This window comes from Electrona antarctica (genome assembly GCF_951216825.1).
Source record: "Electrona antarctica genome assembly, chromosome: 14".
Taxonomy (NCBI): Eukaryota; Metazoa; Chordata; class Actinopteri; order Myctophiformes; family Myctophidae; genus Electrona; species Electrona antarctica.
Window position 1 is genome coordinate 12,349,578 of NC_136795.1, and position 26,007 is coordinate 12,375,584.

At 44.4% G+C, this 26,007-nt stretch overlaps 3 protein-coding genes across 7 annotated transcripts in view; all 3 read left to right on the top strand.

The window, feature by feature from the left end:
* crebbpb (CREB binding lysine acetyltransferase b) overlaps nucleotides 1-4,037 on the top strand; it is a 79,667-nt gene extending 75,630 nt beyond the window's left edge. For all 5 annotated transcript variants that reach the window (XM_079520982.1, XM_079520985.1, XM_079520984.1 and 2 more), the window contains exon 31: nucleotides 92-4,037. In XM_079520982.1, coding sequence (XP_079377108.1) covers nucleotides 92-2,440 — 2,349 coding nt within the window. In that variant the 3' untranslated portion in view covers nucleotides 2,441-4,037. The remainder of the gene's footprint in view (nucleotides 1-91) is intronic.
* A 3,470-nt stretch (nucleotides 4,038-7,507) lies between these two features.
* Nucleotides 7,508-10,478, top strand: LOC306937314 (uncharacterized protein). Its single transcript, XM_079520990.1, has 2 exons — nucleotides 7,508-7,736; nucleotides 8,818-10,478. The coding sequence occupies exons 1-2, from the start codon at nucleotides 7,691-7,693 to the stop codon at nucleotides 9,687-9,689; spliced, it is 918 nt and encodes a 305-aa protein (XP_079377116.1). The 5' UTR covers nucleotides 7,508-7,690; the 3' UTR covers nucleotides 9,690-10,478.
* Nucleotides 10,479-11,359: 881 nt separating this feature from the next.
* On the top strand, nucleotides 11,360-25,375 carry trap1 (TNF receptor-associated protein 1). Its single transcript, XM_079520989.1, has 18 exons — nucleotides 11,360-11,570; nucleotides 14,275-14,472; nucleotides 15,412-15,494; nucleotides 16,062-16,202; nucleotides 16,872-16,943; nucleotides 17,523-17,683; nucleotides 18,062-18,171; nucleotides 18,285-18,358; nucleotides 18,530-18,685; nucleotides 19,023-19,143; nucleotides 19,646-19,715; nucleotides 20,280-20,427; nucleotides 20,936-21,121; nucleotides 21,949-22,087; nucleotides 22,220-22,305; nucleotides 23,142-23,287; nucleotides 23,756-23,828; nucleotides 24,614-25,375. Exons 1-18 carry the CDS (start codon nucleotides 11,447-11,449, stop codon nucleotides 24,713-24,715), a joined length of 2,190 nt encoding a protein of 729 aa, XP_079377115.1. The 5' UTR covers nucleotides 11,360-11,446; the 3' UTR covers nucleotides 24,716-25,375.
* Nucleotides 25,376-26,007: the final 632 nt, after the last annotated feature.

Consider the following 26,007-nt stretch of genomic DNA (forward strand, 5'->3'; position numbering starts at 1 on the left):
TACTTTTAGTTATCTATAGTAACCCTGGGAAAATAAGTTGTATGATGTTGCTAAATGTTGCGTTCATCCATCCTCCCATTCCTCTCTCCAGGACTTTGACCTATGCATCAACTGCTACAACGCCAAGGGACACGAGCACCAGATGGTGAAGTGGGGCTTGGGCCTGGACGACGACGGCAACGGACAGAACTCTGAGTCGTCCAAGAGCCCGCAGGAGAGCCGGCGCCTCAGCATCCAGCGCTGCATCCAGTCGCTGGTCCACGCCTGCCAGTGCCGCAACGCCAACTGCTCCCTGCCGTCCTGCCAGAAGATGAAGAGGGTGGTGCAGCATACCAAGGGCTGCAAGCGCAAAACCAACGGTGGCTGCCCCGTGTGCAAGCAGCTCATCGCGCTGTGCTGCTACCACGCCAAGCACTGCCAGGAGAACAAGTGTCCCGTTCCCTTCTGTTTGAACATCAAGCACAAGCTGCGCCAGCAGCAGCTGCAGCACCGGCTGCAGCAGGCGCAGATGATGCGGCGCAGAATGGCCACCATGGCATGCCGGGGGATGCCCATGCCGTCTCCACCTACCTCAACCGCTCCCGGAACCCCTAACTCCGGGCAGCAACCCTCCACGCCCCAAACTCCCCAGTCTATGCCCAACCAACAGCAGCAGCAGCCCCCCAATCCGGCCACCATGGCCCAAGGCTTCCCCAACAACGGTCGCAGCAGCCAGCCTCCCACACCGATCCCACAGGGCAAACCGGGGCCTCAGTCTTCCCCTCTCCATCAGCAGCAGTCACCCCTCCCCAGCATTCCCCCGCAGCAGCAACAGCCTCAGCAGACGCCGCCTCCACCACCACCGCAGCAGCAACAACAACAACAACAACAACAACAACCACCACCACCACAGGCCCCACTGGCAGCCATGCAGGTGGCCAGACAGATCGAGATGGTAGCCAAGGCCAAGCAGCAGCAGCAGCAACAGCAGCAGCAAAATTACCCGATGAACGGCGTGCCCATGAACCACCCCCGAATGGTGGGACCCATGGCAGGCCAGATGCAAATGATGCAGGGGCCACGGGGCCCCCAGGTGATGCAGGCCATGCAGCAGGGCCAGTGGGGTGCAGGCATGCAGACACCCATACAGAACCCACCGGGACCCCAGCAGCAGGTGCCTCCCCAGCAGGGCCCTATGGCCCCTCAGCCGGGGCCTCAGGGAACTCCCATGGCCCAGCAGGGCCCGCTCATACAGAGACCCATGATGCCACAGCAGCAGGGCCTCCAGTTGCCGGGTGTCATGAACCCCCAGGGACCCTCGCAACCGGGCATGACGCCCCAGCAGCAGGGCATGCCCCGGGGAATGCCTGGCATTGCTGGCAACATCGCCCCCAACGCGTTACAGGACCTGCTGCGCACACTCAAATCCCCCAGCTCCCCCCAGCAACAACAGCAGGTCCTCAACATTCTCAAGTCCAACCCCCACCTCATGGCCGCCTTTATCAAACAGAGGACAGCCAAGTACCAGGCCAGCCAGCCTCAGGCACAGCAGCAGCAGAGCCCTCAAGCCATGCTGGGTGCCCCGCCAGGGATGCAGGCCATGGTAGCCATGCAGTCGGGTCAGGTACCGAGGCCGGGGATGCCGCCTCAACAGCAGCAGCCTCAGCAAGCGGGACCCCAGGGAATGCCCCCTATGGGCCCTCAGGGACAGATGATGAATGCTGCTCACAACGGCAACCCCCAGCTGTACCGCAGGCAGCTGCTCCGCATGCAGCAGATCCAGCTGAATCAGCAGCAGGCGGCCATGCCTCAGGGCCATGGGCAGTTCCCCCAGCAGCAGCAGCCGGGGCCGGCTAGCTACTCGCAGCTTCGTATGCAACAGCAGATGGCTATGCAGGGAGGTGGGGGGCCTATGGGCCAGCTTCCTCCCATGGCCCAGATGGGCCAGCCTGGCATGGGCATGGACGGGCCCCAGAACATTCTCCAACAGCGCTTGCTCCAACAGCAGCAGCAGCAGCAGCAGATGTTGAAGCAGCACATGGGCTCTCCGACGCAGGCCAACTCGATGAGCCCTCAGTCCCACATGCTGCAAGGCCAGCCCCAGGGTGGGGCGCACTTACCCGGCCAGGCCATGGCCAACGCCCTCGGGAACCAAGTGCGGTCCCCGGCCCCGGTGCAATCGCCCTGTCCACCTTCACAGCAACCCCCGCATTCCAGCCCCTCCCCACGAATACAACCCCAGCCTTCTCCCCAGCATGGTTCCCTCCACTCCAGCTCCCCTCACCCTGGCCTCGGAGGCCCAATGACAGGCTCCATGGAGCAGGGACACATGGGCACGCCAGAGCATAGTGCCATGCTCCCACAGCTTAACACACCAAATCGAGGGGGGTTAAGCAATGACATGAATATGGTGGGAGACACCACGGGAGACACACTAGAGAAGTTTGTTGAAGGATTGTAGCATTTCATAAGATGAATTAAAGGCCTTCATCTGTGTTTTCAACCAAGACATTTTTTGTACTTAATGATGTAAAAAGTCTAAAGAAATGAGTCACAAGGCCTATGGACTGTGAACGTTTCCTTAAACCAAGGGACTGCGTTTTCTTCCAACATATGGAGGGACTTGAATAATTGCTGTTTAAAAAGAGGACAATTAAGACACAAAGAATATATTTTTTGGTTCAGACCAGATTTGAAAGAAGTTTGTCCTGGTCTTTGTGTTGTTTTAATTTGTTTTTTTCCTTCTAAGTTGTTATGCTCTGGTATGATTTTTTTTTATGAAACTTCCCAAAACAAAAAATTATTTCATTAAGATTTCTTTTTTTTTCTTTTTTCTTTTGTACCTTTGCAGAACGATTAGCATTTTTGTGTTGATGACTGTAAAAATACGTTGTTTGGGGAACTTTTGTTTTTGCCAGGTTTCACCTCTTGCTCCCTTACTTCATTCCTGGCTAATTTATTCTAATGCAGCGTTTCTCACCGTCTGGTCTGGGGACATGGTGTTCCATTTGGACCCCTGGTGGACCCCTGGACGTGATGCTGAGAAACGGTGTGCTAATCTACAATTTTTCAAAAGGACATGCCTTTCGGGAAGACATACTTTCTTTCCTGTTTGCAGAGTCTATGGGAGATTCACATATTTGTATAGAACTAGGAACTATTGCACACACCGAAACACCACATGATGCAGGGGTGCAACAAACCTACACTTGGGCTTGAGCCTGATTTAGTTGCGTGGCAGTGTCTCGCACAAAAATAGCCGATCTACAAGCTCGCATAGTGTCACGTCGCGATGAGTCAATTTAAGGACATGATGAAAATAACTACATTGAGGGAAGAAACAATTGACACACGATTGTTCTCCCCTGACTCCTCACAAAATACACATCCTTGCCTGGTCCAAAACCGAATTAAATGCAACTGCATGCAGCAACCAAGGCCATTAGTAAAATATTATTTTAACCTTTTACATGTAACGTTTTGGTGGCTCTATTTAGGCGCACAGCACTGGCACGCAACTAAAGGATACATCGGCCTGTAATTTATATGTAGTCGCATGAGCGTCTCACAGACACCTTTTTCTTCTCAGTTGAATATGTCATTGTTATCATGCGACAACGTATAAATGAGCCTTAAAGCTTGTTCACTCAAAGGTGCCGGAATGTTTATTTTTACTGGCTTGGACCCAGTGTTTCTGTCTTGCAGATGTTTAGAAAAAGAAAAATGACGTTGCTTTGTTTCTCCTTGGATTGAAAGAACTTCTCATGAAGGACCTGAAGCCCTCTTTATGCCTGTGGTGCGATAGATACGACCCGTCAGACTGCTGATCCCTGTTCAGAGAGAGTTCTGTGCATCCTCTTATTTCTTTCTCTTCTTGCATTAAACTTGAATTGATGGTGAACTGTTCTCTAATGTAAATCATGCAGATGGACAATACTGTAAATATGCAAAAGCAAAAAAAAGAAAAGAATGAGAGCATTGTACAAACTGGCTAAAATGGCTCATTTCGTACTTATATACCATATTGTTAAATAAACCTGTGTGCAACAGACACTGTCTCTGGTTGTCTGCCATTTATTTGAATTATCTCTCCCTCCCTCTCTCTCTCTCTCTCTATATATATATATATATATATATATATATCTCAATGAATTAGAATATTGTGTAAAAGTTCATTTTCTTCTGTCATATAATTCAAAAAGTGAAACTTTCATATATTCTCAATTCATTGTGCATAAAGTGAAGTATTTAAAACCTTTTTTTGTTAATCTTGATGATGGTGTACAGCTCATGAAAAAAAATCAAAAATCAACAAATTAGAATATTTTACGAGACCATTTAAAAAAAGATTTTTTTTAAACGAGAAATGTCGACCATCTGAAAAGTATATTAATGTATGCACTATGCAGTCAATACTTGGTCTGGCCGGGCTACTTTTAACAAATTATTTCATCAGTGGGGCATGGCATGGAGGTGATCAGCCTGTCACTATTGAGATGTTATGGAAGCCCAGGTTTGCTTTGATAACAGCCGTAAATCCATTTGTATTGAGTCTCATGTCTCACACCTTCCTCTTGACAATACAACCTAGATTCTCTGGGGTTCAGGTCAGGCCAGTTCGCTGGTCAGTTAAGCACAGTAGTACCATGGTCAGTACACCAGTTACTAGTAGTTTTGGCACTGGGCAGGTGCCAAATCGAGGCTAAGATAGGCACACGGTCTCTCACTTTGCAATTCTCCATTTATTTAGCTATGCATTTTATTAGGACTACAGTGACTGTCACAGTTGGGGGTCTTTGACTTAGCTGTTTCCCCTGACACACACACACACACACACACACACACACACAGAGAGAGGGACAACGGTGACACCCACTGCATGATAGAGATGTATAAAGCATGGGGATAACTACTACACAGAGATTTGTTGGAGTTGGAGAACGGAGGAGACCATGATGGACAGGCTTGGCCTGGCCTTAATGTGCTATACTATGGAAAGATCATGACTTTGTTATGCTGTGGTAACCTGATGTACTGTAACTATATGGAAGATGCCTTGTTTGAATAAATGATGGACTTTGCCTGGGAACTAATTTCGTGCTACATTAGGAAAATAAGGAAATAATCGACGGACCCCTGTAAGAAAAGATACATCATAAGCTTTATGTTGATGCTGATCTTCCTTTTCAGGCAGCACTTGGCATCTGCCCACAGAGCCAAAACTACTAGTAATTGGTGTACTTACCATGGTATTGCTGTGCTTAACTGACCAGCCAACTGTTCTGACCTGAACCCCACAGAGAATCTAGGTTGTAGGCTATTGTCAAGAGGAAGGTGTGAGACATGAGACTCAACAATACAAATTAATTTACGGCTGTTATCAAACAAACCTGGGCTTCACCTCAACAGTGCTACAGGCTGATCACCTCCATGCCACGCCCCATTGATGAAATAATTTGTTCAAAAGTAGCCCAGTCCGTATTGACTGCATACATTAATATTAGGGGTGTAACGATACATTTTAACAGATACGATACGTATCACGATACATGGTTGATGATACGATACATGGACGATACACTGACACCCCAGCGCGTAAACAGCGCCTCAAACTGTGACTCCGCCCACAACCGGGGGAAATTGTGATTTGCGCTCGTTCACTGCAATGCAATTTGCGGCATTTTCAAAACAATATTGAGCAGAGTAGCGATTATCAAACGTATTTGCAATGCCATACGTTGAAAGATCTGTTGCCCGTGGACAAGGCACGCTACCTCCGCAAGTTAGATAGCATCGGCATAGATGTTTGTCCGTATGTGATTAAGGATTGGACCAAGTTGCATTGGCAGCCATAGAAAATTCTTACCCCAGGCTAAAACCGGATGTGACGTTTTTGGGCGTTCCTGTCTAGCGTGGTGTCAGTGTATAGAGCACCAAAGTCCTGACGTCACTGCCCTCTACTATCAGTAGAGGGCGCCAGTCCCCAGGTTCGTGTATTTTTTTATAAGCATTGTAATCTCCATAGGGGGATTTTAGATCGCCTCATATAAGAACTGTGTTTGAAAAATTCACTCATATGGATATGAAGCATCGACTGAAGGTGGAAATGTACAAATATACCCAAAGAGTAACAAAATAAGCGTTAGAAACGAGCCAAACAACCCAGAGACTACATTTCCGGGTAGGCTGCTTCTGCCCGCAGCCCGTCGCACAACAGAAACTGAACGTTAATTACGTTTATTTTAATTTTAATTTTATTGATATATAATGTATCGTGGTTAGTACGAGTCGAGTCACCACCAGCTGAGCTTACGTCAACGAGGAATCTCAGGAACGCAATATGTTGACAGCTGGGCGTGACGTATATGCTCAGCGACATTGCATTCATATGTAGTTTCAAGGCTTTTGCGGTCACATTAATTCCATTTTCTCCAGAAACTGGCTGTATCAAATATGAATGGACATCATTGGTTCATTATGGCGATACGGTACGATTCAATGATTTGAAATCGATACAGTAACTATTTAGCAAATACATTAAATACGTGTGAAATTTGTGGATGGTGCAGGTTTTTTAAGGGAAAAATGTATTATTATGGATGAAAATAAGTAAACACAGTGATTCTGTGGCAAATAGATGGACATTGTATTTGAACACATATGGACAAACCCACGCCTTGACATGAACACAGAGAATACACACATTTTTCGATAGACCAATTGTAGTTATATGGAATGGAAAAGTAATTACAGTAAACACATCTGTTTATTTTTTCTTCTGAAAATTACTAAATACAATGCACAATGCACACTTAGTATTGATTACATTGATTATTTCCATTGCAAAACGATACGATACAAAGTCAGAACGATATTTCGATATAATTTACACCCCTATAATATACTTTTCAGATGGTTTGACATTTCTTTTTCACGCCATAATCATCAAGATTAAAACAAAAAAGGTGTTAAATACTTCACTTAAAGCACAATGAATTGAGGATATATGAAAGTTTCACTTTTTGAATTATTTTACTGAAGAATTTACACAATATTCTAATTCATTGAGATGGAGCTGTGTGTGTAATTGTGTATGTGTGCGAAAATGTTAGTTTTTGACCTTCAAGGATCTTCATATTCTTTGAACACAATGATTGATTGAAATTTTTATTTAGTGTGTAGAATGGCTACAGTTCAAACGATATCAATACAAAAACTGCTACTGATGATAAAACCAGAAACAATGTTTACATCAGGGTCCTCCGTTTAGAACATTTAAAGGCGTACAAATCTTAGAGTATACTCTAAAATATACATTCTGTCTTAATGTAATTTGAATTGGATCTGTGGGTCATTTTAGAAGCATAACTCATCAATTAATGTACACTTTTTTGCCAGTTGTAAATGATTCCAACCACTATTTCATATTTTTTCATCAGGCCTATGAATTGACTAGCCCAAACAGGCTATGAATAGACCAGAGTAGTATAAAAGCGTGTCACCACTCTCTCATTACATTACTCTGGAATAGTCTATGCTGCTGCGCGTGAATTACTGCTGACGTCATTTTGATGCGTCCGACCGGGTCCTGCTGCAGTGCTAGTCTCCTCCGTCGCACGGTTGGTTCAACGTGTGAGCTGTGTTGTGTTGTGTGATATATCTTTTGAATTAGGCGTGCAGACACTGACGGAGGTCATATTACGATACCAACATGGGGGCTCCTCGTTCTCCGAAGAATACAATATTGGCTGCAGCAGGTACGTGAAATTGTGTTTGTGTCAGGGAGCTAAAAACTAGACTAGCCGCTGTCTACCTCTGGTCTATGTTACTCTCGACTTCCGGGGCTCGCATGAATGCAGACTCATAGATATATATCTATGTGCAGACCAGCCTCTCGTCTTTAGCGTAAATAAAAATAACGTGTTTGCTACTCACCAAAACAAAGGCGGGTTGTGTCAAGAAAACCTACTTTCCTTAGTGGAAGCACTCTGAGCCCCCCACCACACGTATAAACGGTACTTTTTGGCCCAAAGGGGATTTTGTTTCCACCGGGAAAAAAATACTTTTAGTTACTCCACTGCGCCTTTACTTCTACCGATATTGCCCAGAGAATTGCCTCGTAGAGGATATTTTTCCTCCGGTGAGAAAAAATCCCTTTCTGCCCAAAAAGTACCGTTTATACGTGTGGTGGGGGGCTCAGAGTGCTTCCACTATAGGAAAGTAGGCTTTCTTGACACAACCCGCCTTGTTTTGGTGACTAGCAAACACGTTATTTTTATTTACGCTAAAGACGAGAGGCTGGTCTGCGTTCATGCGAGCCCCGGAAGTCGAGAGTAACAAACATAGCTGAGCTCTAAATGCAACTCATTAGAGCTATGGACCAGAGCTAGGCGCTGTCTGATGCTGTGCAATCAACTGAACTGAAAATATCCCGTGTAAACACCTAGCTTAGCTAGTAGCAGAGTAATTATCTGTCTAGTGCCTGCGGGGACTGCCCAGCACAGCTGTTTTTTATGTTTTGATTAGGTGTGCAGTGATGCTCGTTTGAAGCAGACTCGGAGCCATAGAGTAAGACAAGAGTTGAGGGGGCAGAAAACAGCCCGGTCACGTGATTAATGCATTCCATAAACTTCTGGTTCAGGCCTTTGTCACTATTCGCCAATAGAAGTCTATGTAGAAGATGGGGCCAGTCCGCCATTGGACTGGCCCCATTGAACAGAATTGTCTTACTCTATCACTCTGGTTTGAAGAACGGGTAGAGAGCTATTAAAACCAATCAGATTGCTTCCTCAAAACTACCTGTGGTGTAATTATTGTTAAACATCTGCGTTACTCAAGGCCGGCGCCTCAGCATCCAACGCTGCATCCAGTCGCTGGTCCACGCCTGCCAGTGCCGCAACACCAACTGCTCCCTGCTGTCCTGCCAGAAGATGAAGAGGGTGGTGCAGCACACCAAGGGCTGCAAGCGCAAGGTCAACGGCGGATGCCCCATGTGCAAGCAGCTCATCGCACTGTGCTGCTACCACGCCAAGCACTGCCAGGAGAACATCTGTCCCGTTCCCTTCTGTCTGTTCATCAAGAACAAGCTACGGCAGCGGCTTGTTCAGCTTGTTCAGCTGCACCTGCCGCCTCCACCTACCTCAACTGCTCCCGTCACCCCCAACTCCGAGCAGCAGCCCTCCACGCCTCAAACCCCCCAGCCTATGCCCAACCAGCCCCAGCAGCAGCAGCCGGACATGATGCCGCAGCAGCAGGGCATGCCCCGTAGAATGCCTGACAACATCGATCCCAACGCATTTCAGGACCTGAAGCGCATACTCCAATCCCCCAGCTTCCCCCAGAAAAAACAGCAGGTCGACATCATTCTCAGATCCAACCCCTCCATGATGGTCTCCTTTAAAAAATATATGAAAGCCAGACAGATGATGACTGCTGCTCACAACGGCAACCCCCAGCTGTTCCGCAGGCAGCTGCTCCTCATGCAGCAGATCCAGCTGAATCATCATCAGCAGCAGGCGGCCATGCCTCAGGGCCATGGGCAGTTCCCCCAGCAGCACCCGGGGCCGGCTAGCGACTCGCAGCTTCCTATGCAGCAGCAGATGGCTATGCAGGGAGGTGAGGGGCCTATGGGCCAGCTTCCTCCCATGGCCCAGGGGGGTCAGTCTGGGCCCTCCAATAGCCCTGGCTCCAACAGCAGCAGCAGATGTTGAAGCAGCACATGGGTTCCCCAACGCAGGCCAACTCGATGAGCCCTCAGCCCCACATGCTGCAAGGCCAGCCCCAGGGTGGGGCACATTTACCTGGCCACCATACCTTTCTTTCTTTTTCTCTTTGCAGAAGGAATTGCATTTTTGTGTTGATGACTGTAAAATGTTGTTTGGGGAACTTTTGTTTTTACGTACATACATAGTAATTTATACGTAGTCAACACCTTTTTCTTTTCGGTTGAATTTACACCATGCGACGACGTATAAAGGAGCCTTAACGCTTGTTCACTCAAAGGTGCCAGAATGTTTATTTTACTGGCTTGGACCCATTTTTTTATGTATTGCAGTTGCAGATGTTTGGAAAAAAAAGTTACATTGCTTTGTTTCTCCTTGGATTGAAGGACCTGAAACCCTCTTTTTGTCTTGTTCACTCAAAGGTGCCTTAATGTTTATTTTACTGGCTTGGACCCAGTGTTTGTCTTGCAGTTGCAGATGTTTAGAAAAAAAAAAATTATACGTTGCTTTGATCTCCTTGGATTGGACCTGAAGCCCTCTTTTTGCCTGTGGTGTATCACACCAGTGATAGTCAGACTGCTGATTCCTGTTCAGAGAGTGTTCTGTACATCCTCTATTTCTTTCTTTTCTCTTGCATTAAACTTTTGATAGTGAACTGTTCTCTAATGTGACATGCAGATGGACAATACTATATGCAAGAAAGAATGAGAGCAATGTACAAACTGGGTAAAATGTCTCATTTCGTACTTCTATTTTTAAATAAACCTGTGCAACAGACACTGTCTCTGATTGTCTACCATTTCTTTGAATGAAATGTAGATATTTTTCTTCCTGATTTTTATAAGCTTGTGCGAAAGTGTTAGTTTTTGACTTCAAAGACATATCCCTCAAACTCTGCATTCTGTCTGAATGTAATTTTAAGTGGATAGCATTTTAGCAGCATAACTCATGAATTATTGTTCACACCCAGTTGAGTTATTTACAGTGTTGGGCAGTAACTAGTTACTAGTAATATATTACTGTAATTACTTTACCCAGTAACGAGTAGTACGTATTACTCTGCCAAAACAGTAATATTATACCATCTATCTATATAAATGCACCAAGTCTGTCTATGTGTGTAATCCACGTAACTCGAAAACCGTTTTCCCCACCGACTTCAAATTTGACACACATGTTCCACACCACCACAGGGTGTGCAGTGTCGAATCGGTCGGACCCACGGTTGTTCAGAACCATCCCAAAACGGCCTCTGCCTGGGCTCTTGACAGAGCCCCTGCCCAGGGTACATATATGGAGCTGTCCTGTTCTGACATAGCCTCGGTTCTGACACCATTCTGACATCTGCATATACTCTATATTTGGGCATGCCTGACAAAGCACTCCATATATGGCCATAATAGGGACCTGGGTGGGCCATGCATTTCCAACTTGCATCGTTCCAAGTAGGCCAGTGCCTAACGGGCACCGCTCTAGTCTATCTATAAAAGTAATACGGTGTTATGAAATATATATTACTCTTTTAAGGAGTAATATGTCATTGTCATAAGTAACATATTACTCTCTTGAGTTATATTGAAATATTATTTCATATTTTTCACCAGGCATATGAATAGTCTCTATGCTGCTACTGACGTCATTTGAATGCGTCCGACCGAGCCCTGTTTGTCCTCCGTCGCTCGGTTGCTTCAGCGTGTGAACTGTACTGTACTGTATTGTGTGCTGACAGTGTAGGTCAAACCAACATGTCTCGGTGTCTGAAGCTGTTCCACTTCGCTCTGGGTTCTTCTCAAAGAGCCAGCAGCAGCAGGTTGTTATCGTGTGGACGTGGTGTGAGCAGCAGGACTCTCACCAGCTCCTACACTGCAGGTACGTGACGTTGTGTTTGTGTCAGGGAGCTAAAAACTAGCCTAGCCGCTGTCTGATGCTGTGCAATCATCTGAACTCTTGCAGCAAGACTGTCTTGCGTTGCTATGTTTGTCACATAGTTCATTCATCACATGGTGGTTTGAATCTTTAAGGCTGCCTGTTACAACTGGTCACTGGTAGGACAGAGCATATTAATGAACGTCACATGAACGTAAATACACCGGGATTAGCAAAGATGCTAATTTTCATCCGCAGTCCTCACACAAAACATAAAAACAGAAAACAGACAAACGGTGTAACCCCTAGAGGGTAGTAGAGTACAAGGTGACGGTGGTGATTAAGATTGAGTATATTTAAGAGTAAATATTGTAAGCATGCTCCCCCAGTTGCATACTTTTTTAAGAAGGTTTTTTTGTAAACCTTCTTTTCTAAATGAAATAATAATGTATGCCTTATTGTAATGTTGTCTGTTTTGTCCTTCTCTCCTCTAAAATCATTTGAAAGTAGCAGATCTACAGTAGTCCCCATCATTAAACACAACACAAGAGGTGAAATGAATTAACGTAACTGTTATTTTATTTGACAAAACAGGGCAGTGTAAAACAATTTCAAGTCAAAAATAGTAGTATATACAAAAACAATTGAAATAAAATGTATATTACAAAAAGGCTGAGTCTGATTGAATGTGCACTATTTCAGTCATAGAAAAACAAGTTATCAAAAATAGTTATATACAAAAAAAATGGGGGAATAAAAAAGAGAAAGGAGACCAGGCTCTGTCCGCTCTTGCCAGTCCGACCCCGTGTGGCATCGTGTTCACCTCAGCAACAGCTGCCAGCAGCTGGGTGATGTCCAACTCGTTCATTGCATAGGCATCCCATAGTTTTCAAGTCAAAAATAGTAGTATATACAAAAAAATGTGAAATAAAATGTATATTACAAAAAGGCTGAGTCTGATTGAATGTGCACTATTTCAGTCATAGAAAAACAAGTTATCAAAAATAGTTATATACAAAAAAAATGGGGGAATAAAAAAGAGAAAGGAGACCAGGCTAGACCTCGCTGTCCGCTCTTGCCAGTCCGACCCCGTGTGGCATCGTGTTCACCTCAGCAACAGCTGCCAGCAGCTGGGTGATGTCCAACTCGTTCATTGCATAGGCATCCCATAGTTTCACCAGTTTGCCCTCTGTGTCCTTAGTTTTCTTTCGCTGGTAGCGTGCCACCATATCCATTGTGACGAGACGTTGTAGGTGTGAGATTGTGCCAGCTTCTTTGTACAGCAACGACACAAGCAGGTACAGATTCAAGCTTGGCCGCTGTGCTGCGTTGTTGAGTCTGTAGTGCCATCCCTCCAGGTGGTTGTTGGTTCTGATGGCTTGTCGGTAAACGCACCACTGCTGTGGTTTCCACTGGCCATTCATCCAGGTGTCACGGATGTAGTCCACAAGAGGTTCTAGCCGTTCTGTCAACGTCGATGTGTGGCGATTGAATGCGTCTACTATCTCACCGGCCGGGATGTAGGGCAAAGCAAACAATTGCTTGATGAAACTTTTGACTTCTTCATCGTGTCTGTAGGCCACAGACAAACCAAGCGACTGGACATGCCGATACACCGCCTGAGCCCAGTGAAACGAACATCCGCGGACTCCAGCATCAGGGCCACAAAAAACTGTGGTTGCAGCTTGCCAGATAGCTACTTCAAAGTCAGTCACAACCTTAACATCGATAAGGCTAGGCGCAAGGCGTTTGACAGCCTCGAAAACGGCGACGTAATCCCGTTTCCTCCTCTGCGTCATCAGGGCAAAGAGCAGAGGCACCTGTTTGATGTCCTCGCCTCTACCGTTACTCAGGAAGGCATGGAAGCTGAAGAGCTGAGTGAACGGTTTTTTCACCACCTTAAAACAAAACAATCAAATATTAAAATCAATGTGCAATCAATAAAAATGCAGCTAAATAAGCACATATTAGCCTACTCTCGTACTTTTGTTACAATAATGCAATAGTAATTACCTCCCTTTAGCCTCCATTAGCTTTGTAATTGTTTGGTAAATAAAAACACCAACACAATAATTGTTTGGTAAATCAATGTACATATTATTATTATTATGTCTCTGTCTCTCTCTCTCTCTATGTCTCTCTCTGTCTCTCTCTCTCGCGGTCCGGGTCGAAAAGTCAGGTCCAAGCGGGTCGAGAGCGGGTCGAATGGTCCGGGTCGAATCGTCCTGGGTCGAAATCTCTGGTGACCGTTGATATAATATCACTAGCACAGATCTACAGTGGGTTTTGAAAGTGGTCTCGCTGCTCTTCCATTGAGACATTTAGAATAGATCTATCATGTCATGTAGGAGAATAGACTGACAAGTAGTACAGCCTTTTATTTGCAACAAACACTAGTTTTTTTAAAAATATATAATGAGATGAATCTAGAGTTCCATTGACATCCAATTTATCCAAATTGCATTTCCGATCAGCTTAAACTCACCAACATTGCAGCTGTAGGCCAAGATTGATATCCTCTTTCAAACTGCAATAATTTTATAAAAAACAGACCCGGGTCTGCGAGGCTAAATCTCATCAAATGGTCCGTGGATCAAATGCAGAATTAATGGGCCTTGATATGAAAATTATTATTATATATTAAACCGATTAGTTTTATTTAGCCCTTGTTGCACCCCTAGACTTTATCTTGTTCCCCTGTCATCAGATGCGCGCCACAGGCAGCCTCAGCAGCAGATGTGGTGCAGCAGAGCCAGGCTGTGGAGCTCCCAGCAGTACCCTGGGCTGGGTGTGAACCAGCGCTCCCTCTACAGCACCCAGGAGGCTGAGAAAGTCCCCGAAGAAGAGAAGGTCCCTGAAGAAGAGCCCCTGCACACCATCATCAGTGACACCGAGAATGTACAAGGTGATGGAAATGGTCATCATGCACACGTGGATCATCCTGGGGTGTTGTTGGCATATGCCAGACTTGACCCGTTAAAGCATCCGTGTCATTTTAGATTTCTTTGGCTATTCAAAACAAATATATACATATACAAAATCATAGATTTTTTTGCCGCACTATGACCTTAGATCAGATTTATTTATTTATTCAAATGTGTGCAAATCTTTGAACATGTGATATTTTAAAGCAAACATTTTTAAATCAAATCTTTGCTTCTGGGGGTCCCTGGAACAAAATATTTTGAGATGTGGGTCCGTGGCCAAATGCATATCATTTTGGGGGTCCTTGACAGATGCCTGAAGAAGGTCTTTGACCGAAACATTGCTTACGATAATTAAGTGTTCATATTGCAACTTGCAAGCGCAGGCGGTGTGCAGGTCATTATGTACTTTTTGTGCATTTTTTGAATACCAGGGGTCCTTGACATGAAAACGTTTGAGAAGCAATTATATAGCAACATAAGTTTTTCAGAAACCTGTTTTGGAAGTCAATTGTAGAATCTCCCTCAGGTCTTAATGGGTTAAAGTTACTATGCAGAAGCTAATTTGAATGAATATAATCTGTATGGTAGGTAGAGTATGTTAATAATAATAATACAATATTACTAGCACATCTACAGTGGTTAAAGGTGGTCTCTCGACTCTTCCATTGAGAAATGTAGACGCTGGTGTCTGGTAGGACACTTACAATTATTACATAATCGTCATCACGATGTGGCACATTTTGAGCTTGTAGATCGGCTGTTTTTAAATCCCGGTTTGGTACAGTTGCAGTTACCTGTCTCCTTCGGGGGAGGACTATCATATCAAATAGAATATCATTCAATAGAAAAATAGAATATCATTCAAAATGCACTGTAGCTTTAACGACAGCATTAACATTGCTTCCTCGTCCTTCTAGGTACTTTCTCCAAACATGAGTTCAAGGCTGAGACCAAAAAGCTGCTGGACATTGTTGCCAGGTCCCTGTATTCCGAGAAAGAGGTGAGAATGGGGAGGGTGCTGGTTTACATCAATCCTCATGCTATTTTGAAAGGTGTGAGGCATGCTTTTCTTACAGCACTGTATATCACTGTTTCCCAAACATTTTTAGGTTTCCTACATTTAGTTTTTCATTATTATTTCAAAATGTATTTTTAAATTCCCCCATAAATATCAGAAGTTAAAAACAAATTCTGATGTTTTCCAAAAGAATTCCATGAAAACAATAAAAGAAAAATACTTTAAACAGCCAATCTACAAGCTCACATGTGAGCTCACATGTGAGCTTGTAGATCGGTTAGTTTCACTAGTTTGGGTCCCGCTGAGACATAATCTTTTTCTTTGGGCCTGGAGCTCAAAAGTTTGTACTGCATATGACTTATCTGACTTATCATACTTTTGCGTATTGTGTATATCTATCATAATTGTTTTTTGATTCATTGAGTATGTGAGGACACCAATGGAAACGAGCCGAAAGTCGTTCTTTGTTTCATCCTTTTAGCAGACATTTTAGTATTCCCAGTGCCTGTCCAAGTATTCAATCTAAATTTTAAATTCATTGCCCCTCAGGTGTTCATCAGGGAGCTGATCTCGAACGGTAGCGATGCCCTGGAGAAGCTGCGCCACAAGCTGATCACAGGAGGAGGCGACACGGCTCCCATGGAGATCCACCTCCAAACGGACGCTGCCAAAGGCACCTTCACCATCCAGGTACTGTCAGTCAGGTCACAGAGGCCCAAGTCACCTGGAATGTGTATGACCTGCACACACTGAAGGGAATAGATGGTTCCTGTTTTAATGGGCTATATGCACGCGCCATTTTGGAAAGAACTTGGGCCCCCTTCCCTACTTCCTTCACAGGTGTTACTTACAGCTGATACTACTGAAGGCTCTGTTCCATTCTGGTCAAACAGAGTCAAGGTGCTGCTATTGTGCACGTTGGCTCACTGGAATCACTCTGCTACACCTATCAGTGTCCTCGAGTGGGCCCGTTCCAAATGACCCTGTACAGGTGTGTAATTCTGAGAGTGTACAAATACATACATTTGTAGCGACTAAATGGAACGGAGCCTAATAATTAGTATCATCAGTAACACCTGTGAAGGAAGTAGGGAAGCGGCTCAGAAGTAGGAATAATTATTCTGTGTGGCTGCATAGAGCCCATTCTGAAGAAGACGCAAATCAAAACGTCAGTCACCCATGCAAAATAATAACGTGCAGATTACCGCGAGTGCTCCAGTATTTTATTTGAAGTAACCAAGTATTATTCTAGTCTGGGTTTAAGCGAATGTCTGCTCCTGAAGACAGTATTCCACCTAGTGGCGAAATATTGTACTGCATGTTGTGGTGCTCTCAGTGACTATTGTCTGTCTGTTGCAGGATACTGGAGTGGGTATGAACCAGGAGGACCTGATTGCCAACTTGGGGACCATCGCCCGATCTGGTTCTAAGGTAGCTGTTAATGTACTATACTCCATCTGATTTCAATGTATTTTAATGGTCGTTCTGTGTCCTGTCATGGCAATTTGGTCCACAGACATTTTTTTGATTTGCCCATGACTAACTTTGCCACTTACCATGATATCGAAACTGTCAAAATTGTCCCAGGACAAAAACGTTGTCCTCTAGACCCTAGAGTACTTCTCACTTCAATCTTTTTCACTTTGTTGACTACTGTAAATAATTCAGAATGATAATGCTGACGTTCTTTCTTTCATTGACTCAGTTAAATCCTCAATTTCCAGCATCCATTTTCACTAATTCAACAGATTGACTTTTTGTGCTTATTACACTCTGCTGTTGTTGACAAGCACTGATATACCTGCTTGAAAATGTTTTGATTTAATTTAATGTGCACTCACCAAATAATACATTTAATCCACTTTAAATGGAATTGTAAGCGTCATATAAAACTATCTACTATTACCATATATGAACAATAGTTGGTGGCTGCAGGTTGGATTAAGTTGATTTAAGTTCTGCCTGGCGCTCCACCGTCACTGTTCCCATAATGTCTGGTCCTTCTCGCAGGCCTTCCTAGATGCTCTCCAGGACCAGGCGGAGGCCAGCAGCACCATCATTGGTCAGTTTGGAGTGGGCTTCTACTCTGCCTTCATGGTGGCAGACCGTGTGGACGTTTACTCGCAGTCGGCTGAGCCTGACGTTCCTGCATACAAGTGGTCTTCAGATGGGTGAGATGGGTGATATTGTATTTATATGGGTACATCCTGTTGAGATACAAGTTCTCTTTTCGCGCCGTCAGAAATCCGCAACATTCAGTTTTCAGTAGAATTGAATGGTGCGCGAGGACGACTTAATACATGTGCCCTAAACTTTGGAACGCTCTTCCACAAGTTTTGAGAGCTGCGTCCTCTGTGGACAACAACCTTAAAATGCTACTGTTTTGAACAGGCGTTTGGTGACGGTACATGATTTTTATTTTCCATGCCATGGATCGCTTGAGATGAATTGTACTGCCCTTTCCTGCTTTAATACCCTCTTTAGTTTTGTTTGTTTGTAAAGCACTTTGTGTGGTCTTTCTGTGGGATACTGACTTTGTTTTCTCTCAGCTCCGGAGATTTTGAGATCGCTGAAGCAAACGGAGTCAAACAGGGAACCAAGATCGTGCTTCACTTCAAGGACGACTGCAAGGAGTTCTCTACTGAGGATCGAGTTAAAGGTACCTCCAGTACTACAAACTGCAGTGATCATTTAATATGATGAATATACCACAGTCACCTACTATACTAGAAACTTGTGTAAACAAGTCCACACGTTGTCTGTCTGTTTCAGAGGTTGTGAACAAGTACAGCAACTTTGTCAGTTTCCCCATCTTCCTGAATGGACGCAGACTGAACACCATGCAGGTCAGCCTCTATTCTCTCTCTCTGTCTGTTTCTGTGCAGATAGTATGCCTGAATAATACAAAGCATGTTGTGAGTTTGTAGATCTGCCGTTTCTTTTTGGGTGCGTGACATGACTTGCGACCAATTGTAAATGGGGCGTTCAGTATATCCACCTGTATGTTCCGCATGCAGGCCCTGTGGATGATGGAACCCAAGGAGATCAGCGAGTGGCAGCATGAGGAGTTCTACCGCTACGTGGCTCAGTCGTACGACCGGCCCCGCTACACACTGCACTACCGCGCTGACGCCCCGCTCAACATCCGCAGCATCTTCTACGTACCCGACATTGTGAGGAATTGCTGCAGATATCAACCATTTCTAGTGTTAGAAGTGTGAACCGATGGAAGCAGTTATGGCATCTTTCCACTGCATTGTAAAATGGGAATGCTTGTCGTTTTCCATATTATAATTTCCATAAGAATCAATTTCATGAAATCTTTGGGTTTTGATGACATAGCATAACTGATCATTCATGTTGATGATTTTTGCTTTTATTACCTACAACCTACATCGTCATTTTATTGTCAAAATGAATCGTAGGACTTATTGAATGTTTTCCTATGAGTAGAAGCTGGTCTACTCTCTGGTTGTAATGTAGACTTATTGAATGTTTTCCTATGAGCAGAAGCCTACCATGTTTGACGTGAGCAGGGAGATGGGCTCCAGCGTGTCTCTGTACAGCAGGAAGGTCCTCATCCAGACCAAGGCCACCGACATCCTGCCCAAATGGTTGCGTTTCCTTAGAGGTCTGTGTGTGTCTCTCTCTCACGCCGCATACTTTGAAAATTACTGATTTTTCAAGCAACGCAATACATTCCGCAAGCAGCGCGTTTGTTGGGCCAGCGACACATATGATTAAGCATACACTTTATTTTAGTATGTCACTTAACTTTCAACCTGGTGTCAAGAATCTTCAAAACATTTGAACATTTACAAAAATATCAAACCTAAAAAAGATACAAGCTCACAAGGCATTTGTGATGCTTTGTGATTGGCTTTTCTTAGGATTTTAATGGTTACTCGGGTCACGTGCTCACCAAATACATTTTATGCACATTTTAAGCAGAAGTTGGACCCGTGAACGTGTTTGGACTTCATCAGTGATTTCTTTTAGCAGAGGAAAGCCTCTTGAAATTAGCCTTCACACTCCATAATCCCCATGCACCTTTAACGTTTTTTAAATCTGGCAAAACTGTGTGTATGTGTGTGTGTGTGTGTGTGTGTGTGTGTGTGTGTGTGTGTGATCAGGTGTTGTGGACAGTGAGGACATCCCATTGAATCTGAGCAGAGAGTTGCTTCAGGAGAGCGCTCTGATCAGGTAGAATGTTCTGCCGTCTTTCACACAGCAGACCATCTATATCTAATAAAACAGCATTTAATCCAACAGATCATCTGCCCGTCTATGTCTAATAAAATAGCATTCGTTGCTGTCGGGAGGAAACCTCCTAACTCCATTTTTGAGTTTTCTTTTTTTTCTTTTTGCATAAATCAGCGCTATTGAACACATTTTACGAATGTGTGTTGGTTAAATAAATATTGAACCAATAAAAAGTAATACAAAGTGCTTTGGACAAAACCTCTTAAATCCATTGGACTGCTAAAATGGCTAACTCCACCACCTCTCCCCTCTCATGCAAGTACTTGACAATATATAAAGTCACAAGACCAACTTTGAAGAGGCTGTATTGCTCTGTTTTCAAAATATTAGGTTTTCTTCATTTCCTTTTTTTAATTTCCTCATAAATGAACATTTTGGTTTCTTCCCAACGGCATGGACTTATGGGTTATATTGATTTTCATCATGCCAGCTTTAACGAAGGACCAATCGGAAAAAAAATTCTAAAACGTCTCTTTCCCCGTTGGCCCTTCCTTGGTCCTCCAGGAAGCTCCGTGACGTTCTGCAGCAGAGGGTGATCCGCTTCCTGTTGGACCAGAGCAAGAAGGAACCAGAGAAGTACAACAAGTTCTTTGAGGACTACGGCCTCTTCATGCGAGAGGGAATCGTCACCACCCACGAACAGGACGTCAAGGTCCAGTCCAGTCTTCGGGGCTTCATATTTTGAATATTTGAATGCTATAATAGTCTGCCAAATAGTCTGGGATTATGATTCAGGATTCCTTTTCTCTCTCAGAAGCACCTTAACAATTAAAAACTGAGACCAAAAACTGAGACCAAATTCTACAAGTGTCTTCTAAATCCTGAAAAACTTATCAAATCTTTTCATGTCAAGGACTCTCAGAATGATTTGTATTTGGCTGCGAACCCCCATCTGAAAATATTTTGTTCCAGCAGGAACCCCCCCCCCCCCCCCCAGAAGCAAATGTTTTGAGTGAATTAATAAACGTTAGCTGTGAAAGAATATATATATTCAAATATTTGCACAACATTTTCACGATATTCTCACCATGATCTTTCACTGGCACAGAAATCTACAAATTTAGAGCGATAGTTAGCATGTCTTACCGTTTTCTGAAAGAGATTGAGATGTGTTTTCGACAGTTAAAGAGTCACACTGTCCATGTCGTCATATTTTACAGGAGGACATCGCCAAGCTGTTGCGGTTCGAGTCCTCGGCGCTGCCCGCCGGGCAGCAGACCAACCTGATGGAGTATGGCGCGCGCATGAAGGCCGGCACACGCAACATCTACTACCTGTGTGCCCCCAACCGCCATCTGGCAGAGCACTCCGTCTACTACGAGGCCATGAAGCAGAAGGACATGGAGGTGACTGACAACGTCACGTTTCTCTCTAGGCTGTGATGTTTGTGGGAATTGTGTTGTTGTGTTGCTCTTGCAAAAGCATTGGGTGGAAAGGTTTATGTAGGCTAGAAATAACATATTTTTTATGTATTCGCAAAACCTGTTGATAAGACCACCCAGGGGTCTCGCTTCAGCGCTCTTACTTTTAACACAACGGATGCCGCCAGCACCTTTCAAAATATGAGCGCTAGAGTGCCAGCACATATGGCAGCACATGTATGGTGCAGAAGGAGAGGCAAAAAATAAATAAAATCGGAATCTTTATTTTTAAGGTGCGCTAGACCCTTCTATAAACAGCTTTTGTCCCAACACGTCTCAAGATTTGCCATTGACAATGAAAGCGGAATTCAGGTCAAATGTCTGCTAAATCTTGTGCCCACACGTCTCAAGATTTGCCATTGACAGTGAATGGAGACAGAATTCCGCTTAATATAATTAAACGCAGAGCAAATCGGCTCACCAATCACATGTTGGAGGGGGCGCTTGGCCAATAAGAGACCACCTTATGTAGCAATGTCAAATGTCCGCTAACATAAAATTGATGTACGATGACAAGATCGCCCCTCATTTCACACGGGTGTGATTTTTTTGTTTTGTTTTATATCGATAAAAATGATCTAAGACGTGTGTACACGGTCTCGATGTGTTAACATTGAGTGACTGCAGTTTCTTCCAGCATTGAAATGTCCTTTTAAGGGTAGTCGCAAATGAAGCTTTAGTCGCTCCGCTCTTCCTCATGTCTTGTGTTGAATCCATCCATTTGTTCTTCACATCGTGTCTTGTTCCTCCAGGTGCTGTTCTGCTACGAGCAGTTTGATGAGCTGACACTGCTGCACCTGCGGGAGTTTGACAAGAAGAAGATGATCTCTGTGGAGACGGACATCGTGGTGGACCACTACAAGGAGGAGAAGTACCAGGACAGCAAGCCCGGTTAGACACCCGACACCCGTCCCCCGTCCCCCCTCGCATCATTTCTGCTTCAGCACAGGGTTCTCGAAACCTGTGTTGTCCTTACCACTGCTGGTGGCACTGACTCCTCCTCTCCTCTCTGTTTGTCTGCAGAGGCCGAGCGGCTGACAACGGAACAAGCTGAGGATTTGATGGCTTGGATGAGAAACGTTCTGGGCCCCAGAGTCACCAATGTCAAGGTAAGGCCACCACTCTGGGCCCCAGAGTCACCAATGTCAAGGTAAGGGCACCACTCTGGGCCCCAGAGTCACCAATGTCAAGGTAAGGGCACCACTCTGGGCCCCAGAGTCACCAATGTCAAGGTAAGGGCACCACTCTGGGCCACAGAGTCACCAATGTCAAGGTAAGGGCACCACTCTGGGCCCCAGAGTCACGCGCTTAATCTTGACACCCTCTGTGGAGTCGTCTATATCGGCTACTTTTTTATTTGAATCCTAAAAAGTAACCGTTTTGGACATGAGGTTTCCACCCGGCAGAGAGACGATATCTTTGAACCCTTGGAAGGACGATTGCTTGGTCTTCTCAATGGGCTATATGCTCACAGAATAACTCTTCCTACTTCCGGGTCACTTCCATACTTCCTTCACAGGTGTTACCGATGATACTAATTAAGGCCCTGTTCAATTTAGTATGCAGTGGTTCTCAAATGTTTTAATTTCAAGCACCCCATAACAAATGGACCCACGGGTCCATTTGGTTCCATTTGTGCACTCTCAGTTACACACCCATACAGGGCCATTTGGAACCCACTCAAGGACACTTTGAGTGTAGCAGACTGTTTCCAGTGAGCCAACATGCACAATAGCAGCACCCTGACTCTGTTTGAGCAGAATGGAACAGAGCCTTCGTTAGTATCAGCGGTAATACCTGTGAAGGAAGTATGGAAGGGGCCCAAGTTCTTTCCAAAATGGCGTGTGTGCATAGAGCCCATTGCCACCTATGTGGTTCGTAATTGTTGGTATGGAACCCATTTGAACCCTTTTTGTTTTTTTTGCGCCTTCCTCACCTCTGCCAGGTGACCCCTCGCCTGGACACCCACCCAGCCATGATCACGGTGCTGGAGATGGGGGCCGCTCGCCACTTCCTCCGCACCCAGCAGGTAGCCCGCAGCACAGAGGAGAGAGCCCAGCTACTGCAGCCCACACTGGAGATCAATGCTGGGTAAGAGAGAGAGGGAAGAGATACATGGGGGCATGTGTGGAGTGTTTTTGGCAGACAGAGTGCTATTTTCACTAGTTTAGGTCCCGGGGACAATGTCTAATTTCTGTTTTGGGTCACGGGCTAAAACGTTTAGAAACCACTGCTCTAAACCACTGCTGCCCCATGGTCACAGGGATGCCAGTGTGGTTACAGTGTACAGGCAAAGGATTACAGCAACACTTGTAACTAGGGGTGCACCATTATGAAATTATGACCGATATCTCCGATTATTGTCTGTTTATATGTTAAAAACTGGGTTTTAGCGCATGCTCTACATCAGGGTAATCGGAGCAAGAACACCACATATTTTTGGTCGTTTGTTCTAATTATATTATATTTCTTTTGTTTATTTTTTGCTAAAAGAAGGAATATTTTCATTCTTGTGTGTTGTCGAACATTCACCCTCTCTAATTGACGTTGATTTCCCAGACATGACCTCATCAAAAAGATGTATGCGCTGAAAGAGACCGACTCTGACCTGGCTGGACTGCTACTGGAACAGGTGAAGTACAGTTCCACTCTGCAAACACAGTCTGTTAACCAGCTCGGTTTAAATGTGTTACAAGGGGATTGCTACTACTCGTAATACTTTCTTTACCAGAAAGTTCAAAACCGTTTCAAGATTACATTTTTTATTGGATTTCTTTTGGGAATGGCAGTCTGCTCAAACAAGTGAAACGTGCAGCATTGACCATATGCAGACCGCATCCATCTTGCCAGCAAGGTTCCATGCAGGTCATTTTCTTTCAGAGTTTGGAAGCGCTCATTATCAGTAAAGCAATCTCCTTTTGCCTCCTGCATTATGTGCAAATTCAAAACGGGTGGTACGCAGGGCCATTGAGTGATATCCAAAGAGCGCTTCCAAACTCAAAGTAAATCATCTGCAAGGGATGTCTTGACAGGAGGCAGCTCATAACATGTCTACGGTGGATTTTTATGAAACACTTTGCAGATAGAGGATAATTCAAGATTTTCGTACAGCTGCAATGTTGGAGAGTTTGACGTTGTTTAATACAATCAGATAGGACTTTTCTGTTTGGATGAATGGGCTGTCAATGGGAAGTTGCACCTAGTTAGCACCTTGCTGGCAAGATGGATGTGGTCTGAATATGGTCAATTGCCACTCAAATGAAACATCTAGTCACAAACATAAGAATTTAAGCTTCAGTCTCTGGTTCTAAAACATGGCAAAAGTGAAGATAATCATCAACCATGGCCCCACTTGCTACAATTGCCTTTGACAATTGACATTCTTTTTTTTGGTATTGAATCTTCTCCCCATTGCAGATCTATGACAATGCCATGATCGCAGCAGGGCTGAATGACGATCCCAGACCCATGATCGCCCGTCTCAACGAGTTGCTGACCAAAGCTCTGGAGAAGCACTGAGGCCGACACGGATACAGTGCACAGTACAGCCTGCCTTGGCTTGAATGACTATGGCCTATAGACTAAACCACCATCTGCAGCCCTGCAAAGCATGAGCTGCTTCCAAACGGCACTAAAGGCTCTTCTTCGGCCATGCAATCACTTCATCTAGCCCTCCCATTTGAAACGGTTGAAGACAGAGGACATAGCTACCAATTACCGGCCAGTGCGTGGTGGAATGAAGGATGACTATTGGAAGACATTTCTTATAGAGCACTTGTGGTAATATTTCTGTATCGTTGTTATTTATATTTTCTGTTCAGAGCTATTTCATAACGATGTTGTTCGCACCGCTGGTGGTGATGGTATTCGAAGATATTTCTTCCGTCGTGTGACTTATGGTTTGAAAGCAGTCGTAACAGACTGCTGATAAAGTTGGACTCCATTCTATTACAAATACAAGCCTTCTGTACCAACAGTTGAGAAAAACTGTTACTCTTTGTCCCTCTGACTTTATTTTCCATGTTATTACCCATTGTCTCTCCTTTTTTTTCTTTTACAGTGTGTCACTTATTTTTATATTTGATGTCCACTGTTTGTGGATAATCAGAAAAGGGGGGACTGAAATCTAGACAATTTCTATCTGAGAGTAAGTGTAATAAACGGTGTGAATCATTTCATACCTTATGAAACTGTTTATTTGTATTGATTGAATAGTTTATTAGACAGAATGTATAAACGGCAACAGAGTACAGTCCCTCAGTCCAAAAGGGATAGCACCAAAAAGTCTTGCGGTCTTGTTTCCATTTAGGCCCTATGCAATCAATTCATAGACATGAAAGGTCAGTCAGTGTTCAAATGAATAGGTTCAACCAAAAGGATTCATAATAAGTTCTTGGTGACGTTAACTTAATACAAATATAGGTTACACTGATGTATGATGAATAAAGCATCTGAGAAAGACTTGAGATGGTCGCTGTCTATTAGCAATTGGTAACATAAGGGAAGACAATAACTATTCTCCGCAATATTACTCGATTCTTAATGATACACCAATTCATTACCAAAAGTGGAGCTATAAATATTTAGGACACATGTAATACACTTCACCTTTGGATGTATCTTAATTGAAACTAACTGTTGAAACAGAATATCATCTTTAACCGATTTTATGCACAAATAATCAAGTCAAATGTATCAAATCTGTATTAGTGATACTGCAGAATATTTCTTTTCAGGTGGCTGCATATTAACCCTTTCAGGATAAATGGTAAATGGTGCATTTATATAATTATAGCGCCTTTATCCAAGGC